The 10,588-nt window shown below is 20.3% G+C and overlaps 1 protein-coding gene across 4 annotated transcripts in view; it reads right to left on the bottom strand.

Annotated features, from left to right (window-relative positions):
* The window catches only part of LOC102672256 (DENN domain-containing protein Crag), a 19,386-nt gene extending 8,798 nt beyond the window's left edge, over positions 1 to 10,588 (bottom strand). Inside the window, exons 1-12 of one of the 4 annotated variants that reach the window (XM_006615870.2) lie at positions 10,114 to 10,588; positions 9,906 to 10,042; positions 9,494 to 9,827; positions 6,234 to 6,833; positions 4,142 to 4,722; positions 3,834 to 4,074; positions 3,493 to 3,763; positions 1,417 to 1,508; positions 1,035 to 1,285; positions 629 to 799; positions 411 to 539; positions 74 to 323 (exon numbers count right to left, since the gene is read on the bottom strand). In XM_006615870.2, the coding sequence (XP_006615933.1) occupies positions 74 to 323; positions 411 to 539; positions 629 to 799; positions 1,035 to 1,285; positions 1,417 to 1,508; positions 3,493 to 3,763; positions 3,834 to 4,074; positions 4,142 to 4,722; positions 6,234 to 6,833; positions 9,494 to 9,827; positions 9,906 to 9,938 (2,953 nt within the window). In that variant the 5' untranslated portion in view covers positions 9,939 to 10,042; positions 10,114 to 10,588. Of the gene's footprint in view, positions 1 to 73; positions 324 to 410; positions 540 to 628; positions 800 to 1,034; positions 1,286 to 1,416; positions 1,509 to 3,492; positions 3,764 to 3,833; positions 4,075 to 4,141; positions 4,723 to 6,233; positions 6,834 to 8,406; positions 8,431 to 9,493; positions 9,828 to 9,905; positions 10,043 to 10,113 lie in introns of those variants that run through there. The other 3 variants (XM_006615869.2, XM_006615871.2, XM_006615873.2) reach the window with 3 other exon arrangements.

The raw sequence follows: 10,588 nt of genomic DNA, 5'->3' as shown, positions 1-10,588 counted from the left end.
AGGGAGGGAGGGAGGGAGGGAAAAAAAAAGAGAGAGATTGATTTAATATTTAGAAAAAAGAAATAATACTCACAATCGCTATGGGCGGCTTCTGTATCTTGAGAATGAGAACTGTCAAGACTAGATCTAGAAAATGCATGTTCCATACTTGCAGTTTTGCCATCAATAGATAACAATTCTGCATTCGAACTTAATCTTCTTCTGGCACTTCTTTTACCAGCTCTTTTAAATAGAGCAGCTCCAACTATGGCATTTCTTAATTTATTCCACATTAACTGACTTGAATTTGTCATATCAGATGGCCATGTTGCTTCAAGTACAGCCTAAGCATAATAAGAAAGTATATTTCATAATTTATGTATTCGATTTTTTATGTTTTTAAGATAATCGCTATTTATTAAGGATTGTACCTTATTGTAAAATCCATAAGTGAGTGCGTTTGGTTGTACTCCACTGCGTTTCATATGAAATAATAATTTTACAGCTAAAACAGGTTGTCCATAGACACCACATAATTGCATCATAGCTCTATAGCAAACCTAAAATCGATATCTTTTACGGTAAAATTCGTTAACATAATTTAATTGCAACAATTATTTTAATACATAAGAACGGAAAAAAAATTTACTTCTTCAATAGGATCAAGATGTAATTTCGGCATTTTAACTAATAAATCATAAGCTTGATGTAAGATTGTAGCTGGTTGATTGGAAGTCTGTAGCATAGCCGGTAAATGCAAGAACCAAAGACTATAACATGTTCCAAGCAGACATCTACCCCATCTATCTGGCATTGCTGCCTAGAAAAACATTTTAAATTATTATAAAAAAAAAAAATAAAAAAAACTTTTATATTTTTTTAATTATTATATATAATAATATTGCTCTATTTGATATAATAATTATATAGATTTCCAAAAAAAATTTATTTATTGCAATTTGCTAAATATATTAATATTATAAATTAATTATTGAATGTATAATTTTATTCAAAATTTAACTGAAAAATATAATTTTTAGAAAATATTTATTTACTTGTTTACGTGCCATCCTTTGTGCCACTTTAATTTCGTGTTTAGTTCTACGTGCCATAGGACTTCCTGGTACTATTCCAAAGGCACTTAAATCTGGATTTCTTATGTTGAAATTTTTTTGTGGTCTTATTAATTCAGGATTCAATTTAAATGTACGATATATAATCGATGGTTGATTTGGGACAGGTTCAGGAGGAGGTATAAATACTGTTCGTTCGCTATGTTGAGATTCATCCAATTCCAAAAGAGGCACTAAAATATGTAGCTTAAGTTAAGATTTTTTTATTATTTAAATAACTATTAATTATTAAATTAATTAATTATTTATGATTATTATTATTTTGTGATTGTATATTTATAAATTGATAAAAATATATTCTCACCGTTTTCGTCCTCAACACGTTCGGTACATTCATCAAAAAATGCTAAACCTGCCATGTCCATATCAGATACAAAACTTCTTTCTTCTATAAATCTAAAAAATATAAAAGGATGTGATATATTATAAAAATATCGATCTTGAATGAAAGACACATATAGAAAAATTACAAAATTTTTTTATAATATCTTATAAATAATAATAGAAAAGAAAGAAAATAGAAAAAAAAAATAAAAATGAAATATATTTTATTAACGATTTATCTCAACATATTTATAAACATACTGATATATTATTACAAAAAATAAAAATTTATTAAAATTGTTAAATTAATCTCGTTGTTGTAAATGTGTGTATTCAATATTATATAATTTATAATATAATTATTATACAAATTATATTGATTATCTGCACATAAATATTTTTCAAGACTAACTTTTTATTCTTTGAATACATATAGGAAAACACATTTTATAGGATTGATGAGAATTAATAATTTTTGCCCTTAGCCATAAAAAATCTAATCCAATCGTGAAATTTTTAATGACTTATTTTAAATTTTAAATAATATCCAAACATTGTATTTCATCATATTGATCATTTGTAAATTGATTGATTCAATGAATAGTCAATATCGTCATAATTGAAAAAAGTAAAAAAAAATCAAAAAAAGTAAAAAATAAAAAAAAGTAGAAATAAACAAAAAAATACAATATATTTTTAATATATATAAAAACAAAAATCATATTTAGAATTAAATAAAAAAAAGTAAGATAAGAAAATTTAAAATGATAATAATGAAAAAAATATTTTATATAAAATAGATAAAAAACGAGAATATTACTATAGATATAAGAAAATATTTAAATAAGAAAATTTAAATATAAAAAAAATTAAAAATATTTTACGATAAAATAGCATAAAAGAATAGTAAAGAAAATTCTATTATTAAAACAAAAAGATTGTTTATTGAAAGTTGTATTTTTCAATATTTTTTGAAAAACAATTGTCTTACATGACTAAATAATAAAAAAACTGTGATCCTTTTTTCTTTAAATATTAATCTGTCGTAGCAAATATAAAATATATCATATTTTTACGATCCATTGCGGTAAATATAAATATAATATAAATTGTATTTTTATATAAATAAATTTTTTTGAAACAGAATTGTTACAATACTCTCATAAGAATCGCGATTTAGACTAAAGAACATTGGAATTAGAATTTACAAGATAAACAAAATGGACATATTTTAATATTATTTACTGTTGAGAGCTTTTAAAAGTTTTTGTATAAAAAAAAAAAAAAAAAAAAAAAAAAAAACATTTTATATAATATATAATATATAAAATGTAATAAATAAAATGTTAATAGTTTTTACCCAGAAAACTTTTACTCTTTTTACCAGAATAATATTGTGTAATCTATATTTGTAAAAAAATGTTATTTAATAAATTTGTTTCTAACTTTATTATACATTGTAGAACATTAATTATATAATTTGTTATTATAATTTTCTTAAGCTGCTTCTATAAAATAAAATATAGCAATGTAAATGTGAAATAATGATTGCTCTTTATTAAGCATAAAAAAACTAAGATTTTTATTATCCAAATATTCAAATAGTCAAAATAGTTATTATAATTTAAATTCCATTTCGAAAATCAATATAAATAAATATATAATTTCAGAATTGTTATTCAGAAACTATTAAAATTTGTACAATCAGAATATCTAAGTGTTCAAATTAAAAAAAATGTAATTATATTTTGATATTGTATTTATATATCCAGATAATAATTGTATTTCGATATTTATATATCCAGATAATAAGAGTTCTGAGAATTTAAATTAATGCAAATTATTTAAATTGTATTTATTCAATATATTCAAATACTTAGATCTAAAATAAATGACTTCAAAATCAAAATTCGAATTGATTCAGCAATAAGAATACTATAAAGAATCGATGTTCAACCATAATACTACTATAATATAATAAAACTAATAAATATCTTAAAAATAATTTGTTAAATTAAATACTAGAATTATATAAGAGAAATTAATAAGAACAAACCTTATAAACATTTGCGTTTTTACTAACATACTATAAAATTTTGCATGAGTTTTGTCTCGACTTCTGAGAAATGCTAATATGTTGAATAAACTAGTTGGATCTGTAGAACCAACCGTTGGTGCTTTTGTAATTGGTAATAAAAAAGCGCGGTAACCTTTAAGTATAGTAGCGGTAAATCTTAAAAAAGCATCTTGTATTTCAAGCTCTAAAGCTTGTTCTTTTCGTTTTTGTTGAAATTCTTTGTCCACACTGAATTCTTCATCCTCTGTATCTAAAAATTAAATTAATTAAAATAGTATAAAAAATAAACAAGCATAAAAATAATGAAGTGTTAAACATACCTTTCATGGATGAATAACTTTTGCCCAAAGAAATCAATTTTGAATAAAGATGTTCTAACCAATTTCTAAGTTGTCTAGCTGCTTTTTTCGGTAATAATTTCACATTTAAATATTTTTTGTCATCACAAATCGCTATGTTATTTGTATCTAAATTTACACAATTAACATCGGAAGGAGGATCATATAAATCGAAAAATCTAGAATCCACACCAATTAAAAATGGCAATGGGGCATGTAGAACCTACAATTGCAAATATATTATTACCTTTGTCGGCTTAAAATTAAACCGATAAAATAAAATACGTTACTTCAGCCAATCCAAGAGGACACAAAGGTATGTATGGACATTGCCATTTAAATGGAAATAGTATCATAGCGATTGCTTCGCTCACCGATGTAAGTACATCAGGACGTAATGAATGTACAAGTATTTTCTGTTCAGTAAGGATTAATAATAATATAAGTAAACAATTATCAGGTCCTAAATTGATAAGTAACTGACGAAAACTGGCACCCGATCTAGGTAGTGCCAAATCTTCTGGTTGTGTCAAAATCAATCTGTTCTTAGTACTTAACTGTACAAGAATTCTGGGTCTCTGTGGACTTGGAAATGGTATATCATACAAAAAATATGCTATATATTTTTCAATAGGAACTGATTGAGATTTGTTATTACACATGCTATGTAAAAAAACTAAAAATTTTTCAAATGTGTCAAAAAATGGCCAATGTGATAAGATGCATATAGATTTACTAATATTCAAAGATTGTGTTGCAGGATTTGTATATTGCAATTTTTCTAATTGCGATTCTGTAAGCTTTTTAAATATTCCGGATTGTTTATATGTTTTCATTTTTACTTGTTGATAATCAATATCTGCATGTTCAACTGAAACAAAAAAATAAGAAGGATTTTATATTTTTAACAAAAATTGCTATTTTTTTAAGACTTAAATTTTTTGCTCTCTTATCACTTTGATGTCAACACTTTATCTAGTATTAAATTTTTCTGTGAACAAATCAAATCCTAAATTTTTTTATTTTTACATTTATTTAATGTTTCAATTCCCATATTGGCATAATTTTCCTTTGCAAAATATTCTCTTTTGCAAAAATACTTTAAGGAAATAGTTTGTAAGAAAACAAAGATTAGGAATTAGAAATTCTAAACATAGAATCTTGACAATATTCATAAATGAGAAATATAAATATTATATATATCTATATCTTAAATAATTTAACTTAAAACAACAAATAAACTTATCATTTGAATTTGTAATTTTCTTTATTTATGAGTTTTTGGAAATATTTGTCTATATATGGTATATGAATTTTATAAAAACTGATTGATATTTGATCAATTATGAATATTTATATCTATTCTAGATCATCCAGATATCATTTGAATAAAAAATTTTTATAATATTTCGCATTTTAAAAAATTAAGAATTCAATATTTGGTAAATTGTATTGGAATTATAAAATTAAATAAGAAAAAATATATATCAAATAATAAAAAATAAAAAAAAAAAATAAAGAACCAAAAAATGATGACTCATCATTTGATTTTAATTATTTTTTGATTTTAATTATTTAGATATCTATTTAGTATGGTGAAAAAATATTAATAATATGTAGAATGAAAAAATAGCGAATTACATTGTACTGAATTATTATATAATATAAACAAAATCAATTGCAATTATGTTTTTAGTTAACTTTCTGTTTTTGTAATCATACAGAAATTATCTTACAGAAATTATATATTGTAATAGTTTCAATAAATTTTACGTATGGACCATTGATGCGAATACTATAAGTGATCAGTTTTGATAACAAGTAGCAAAAAATATGAAATTTTATATTAATTGTAAGTAATTATACATAAATATATGTATATATATTTATCATTATTTTTGAAATAAAAATGTAATGACTTTTGATGAATAAATAATTAAAGTCATCTCAATTTTCTTTTTAAAATTTTTTCTATTCTAATTTTGTTCTTATGAATTAGAAATCATATAATTTTTGTATCTTTAATTTTTGTTTTCAAAATTTCAAGATTCGAAATTAAATTTTAAAGAATGATTTTTTAAATTTGAATTACTTCAGTTAAAAAAAAAAAATATATATATATCTAATATTTTTGCTTGTTCTTTAAATTTAAATAAAGTTTTGTTTAAGTTAGAATCAAAAATTTTTTGCAATTATAGATAAAATATCTCATGTTTTTTATTAGGTCTTTAAGTCTTTAAGTCTTTTATTCGAAAATTTATAATAGTAATATTATAATATTATAATAATATGATAATAGGTATATATTTATAATAATATATATATATATAGTATATATAGTATAGTATATATAGTATATATAGTAATATATATAATACTTACCAGAATTTTTTATATTTTCCATAAATACATCTGGTTGTTGATTTTCTTTAAAATTTGGAATATCCATTTCTAATTCAAGTTCCTCATAAAATGTTAATGCTGATCCATATATTTTTTGAGCTGCATCAGCAACCGTTAAAACAAATGTAGAAAATACTGGTTTAGGTTTACACGCCACTTTGGGCCAACATTCTATTGTTGCTCCCATTGGTAAACAAAACATTGCAACAGAATTTGGAAAAATGAAACTGCTATAATCAACTATTGGATATTTATACAATATTGTAGGTTTAAATGATATCAAATTTGCCCGATTCATAGATTTCTTGTAACACAAAAACACATCACTACCCAGCATGCCTTTGTTTAAATTTTTATTGATGACACAGAATGCATGTGGGGGAGTTTCTCCTTTATTTGTTAATATCACACAAATATCAGTCACAACTAATGAATTGCATGGCATTTTACGACTTGCACGTCTATATGTCACAAATATTCTTGATGTTGAGTTATTTACATTAGCTAAATGTCCTTTTGGAGTTTCTAATATCATCTCTGCATCTTGCATTATACGTTCTTTACCATCATATATTACACCTGTAATATGTATTTCTTAATACTTTACAATGATATTAATTTTATTATATTAATAATTATTAATTAATTCTATATATAATTACAAAATTTCAAATTAATAAAATTTTCAATGTATATTAATTTAAACTGTATCTAAAATAATAGCAAAAATTAAAAAAAAATTTATCCTATTAAATTATAATTATAATTTTTTATTTTTAAATGTTTATTGCAAAATTATAATTTCTTTATATATATTAAATATTACTTATAATATAATTGAAAAATTTAAATTAAAAAATTAATAAACTTAATATTTCCTTATTTTTTAAATTAAGATTTAAGACATTAAGATTTAAGATATCAATTAAAGATATCTGTTATAAATTAATTTATATTAATTAATATTAATAATTTATATTAATTATATTAATTAATAATAATATAATAATTCATATCAATAGTATGTTATTTAAAATACTTATTTTATTAAACATATTGATGAATTATATGTAAACCTAATTTCTATACTATATACTATACTAAAATTATATAAAAAGCAAGAACATGCAATATTTTTTTAAATAAAATTTGAAATATTATAATTCCATAAAAATAATGATTTTTATATCTAGTTCTAATAGCTATATCAACAAGTATAATAAGCAATATTTTGATGTATTTTTATAATTTTATTAATGGTATTTTACACATATAAATTACACATTATTTTATTAATTATTTAAATCATATTATTTTATATATAAAAAACACTCATGAGTCAATCATTTTATAAAGTATGTAAAAATTTTAAATGCCAATTAATTATTCCATATATATATATATATAAATTTAATTAATTATTATTTGTAATTGAAAAATTAATTCAAGTAATTATAAGTTAATATTATAAAATCTAATTCAAATAATTTAATTTTAATTAAATTTTAATTTAAATAATTATAAGTTGATACTATAAAATTAATATTTACAAGACAAAAAATAAAATTGAAATATCAATATTACATTATTTATTCTAATTTATTAGTTTAGAAATCTTAATAATTCATTAATAAGAAATCTTTAGATTTTAAAAAAAACATTCGAAAAATTAATGTAATAGTTTATAAAATATTTTCAAAATATTCTATAATAACAGAAACTAAAATATATATATCTATAATAACAGAAAATAAAAAAAATAAAAAAATAAAGTAAAACTTTTTCAACATTGTCAAAAATATTTATATGAATAATTAGATAATAAATATATTTAAAATTACAAAAATTAAAAAAAAAATGTATAATTTTTATGTGTAATATATTATAATAATTAATAATTAAGACAATTATAAAGAGAATGTAACGAAGCATAAATAAATATATTGATATATTGAATAATATTGATTGCAAATAAGATATAGTAATATTTTCTATTTGAATATTAACATAAAACATGTATTTATAAGTATTTACAAATCCAACATTTTTTTCTTCTAATTACATTAATTTATATATTTTGTTAAAGATCAACCTACCAAAAATATTAAAATTACCTATTTTTAATGAATTATCATATTTCTCTATTACTTACAATAAATGTATATATCTTCTAGGATTTCAAACTTATTTGTTATTATATAATCACAATTTATATGTCCTTGGTGATTTCAATTTGAGTAAAATAAACTTTTTGCCTTGTATAATTTTCCAAAAAGAGCTTAAAGATCCAAAACTGGAAGGTGGAAGAACTATGATACCTGACTTAATGATTATATTTAAATATTTTTTATATATTTTAAAAATATATTTCATGAAACTTCATAAAAAAAATTTTTGAATTTAACTTTAAATATAAGAAATTAATCTCACAAATACTTATATTTTCAAAATTTGTCAAATTTTGTGAAAAAAAATTTATATTTCTTGTAACTTTAATAAAAAACTTTAAACATATATTATTGCTTGTATTATACTTTAAATTTTTATATAAAATAACAAAGGTATATTTAGTTAATTAGTTAATTAACATTTAGTTAATTTAGTTATTTAACAAATGATCTTGATTGTTATATTAAATGATCAAGAGTAAAAAATAATAAATAGTTTATCTTAAAGTATTTTAGTGTATTCCAATAATTTTATTTTTTCCTTTATTCTATATAAAAATTTGTAATGAGATATAATAATTCATCTTATATACATAAATATTGCACATTCTTTTTTAAAGATTTTATATTTCTTTTACAAAATTTATTAAACTGATATAATTAAATATTATACGATAAATTTTTTCAAATATTATTCATGTTTTTTTACACTATAATATATTTTAAATATGAAGATTACAAAATATTATATATTGCTTATACTCCATGAAATATATGTAACAATAGAGTATAATATAAACAAAGTATAACATTTATAAGACAAAAATTAATAAAAATAAAAATAAAATAATATATTATCTTTTATTATGTATTAAACATGAAAAATTAAATTTTTATTTATATATAAAATATANTATTATAAATGTTTTATTTTTATTATTGTATTATTTTTTTTATTATTAAAATATTTATAATTATTGTATATAATGTAAAATATATATAAATTGTAAAATGTAAGTATTAAATTATTTATATATAAAGTATTAATATTTTTAAATTTTTTTATCTTACCTATATCAACTAATGGTGGTTTATCACGTCCTCGACGATAACATAAATAACATTCATTTGTTCTTAGACTTCCATGATTTAAATCAGCAGGTAAACCTGAAACAGTATGTTCTAACAAAACATACCCTTCTGGACATTTTTCACCCAATGCAGGAAATATGATAGCAAGATCAGTAATTGGAGGTTTCATATTAATATCTTTTACATGTGTTCCTTCTTGATACCAATCTTCTAATTGGTCATTATTTTCATTATCATTATCAAAATCATTGTCTTGTCCAGGTAAACCAGCAATAACAAAATAATCTGCTACCCTCCTTTCATCCATGATTATCTAAATATTAAAATACAATATATAATATAATTTATTATATATATAATATAATATAATTTTATTATAGAATAAATTTACCAACTTTAAACAACAAAGCTTTTCACATGTCATTGAAAAAATCTTTTCTTATCTTTTTTTATGTATTTTAAAATTATTTCCTTTGATAGTCATTAAAAATATCATTCTGATAATAATCATTATTTTCCAAAAACATCCTATAAATTTATAGAATTAATTATTAATATATTACTAATATTCATTAAAAAAATATTTTTTTGTAAATTACCTTTTGGATAATATATAAATTCTAATCATTTAGTTTTTTAACTATATCTTTGTTTCAAACTTTCCAAGGTTATCACTTAATACAATAATAAAATTTAAATTTTGAAAAAAATACGGATATATTTGTTCATATATTTACAATATTCATAATTATTCTGCTAAAAACGTATTCTCTAGAAATGTAGAATTACATACATGCTAATTTAAATTACATGAGTTTTCTTATAAATGCAAAAAGTTATGAAATAAATGATCATGTTTTTTTAAAGTCAATAAAAAAATTCAGAAATAAATAATAAGTCATAAAAATTAAAACAATACTTCTAATATTTATAAGTTTTCACAAATATTTTATATAATAATCACAACAAAACTTTTTCCACAAGTCGTTTTGAAAGTTAAATATTTCTAGGTTATGTGTCATACCAACTATCTTATATGCGTTTACTCTAATCACGAGTGACGTTATTGAAATG

This window comes from Apis dorsata, unplaced genomic scaffold, assembly GCF_000469605.1.
Source record: "Apis dorsata unplaced genomic scaffold, Apis dorsata 1.3 scaffold_247, whole genome shotgun sequence".
Classification (NCBI taxonomy): Eukaryota; Metazoa; Arthropoda; class Insecta; order Hymenoptera; family Apidae; genus Apis; species Apis dorsata.
Note: the sequence above shows the minus strand (reverse complement) of the source record. Positions and strands in the feature narration are given on the sequence as shown.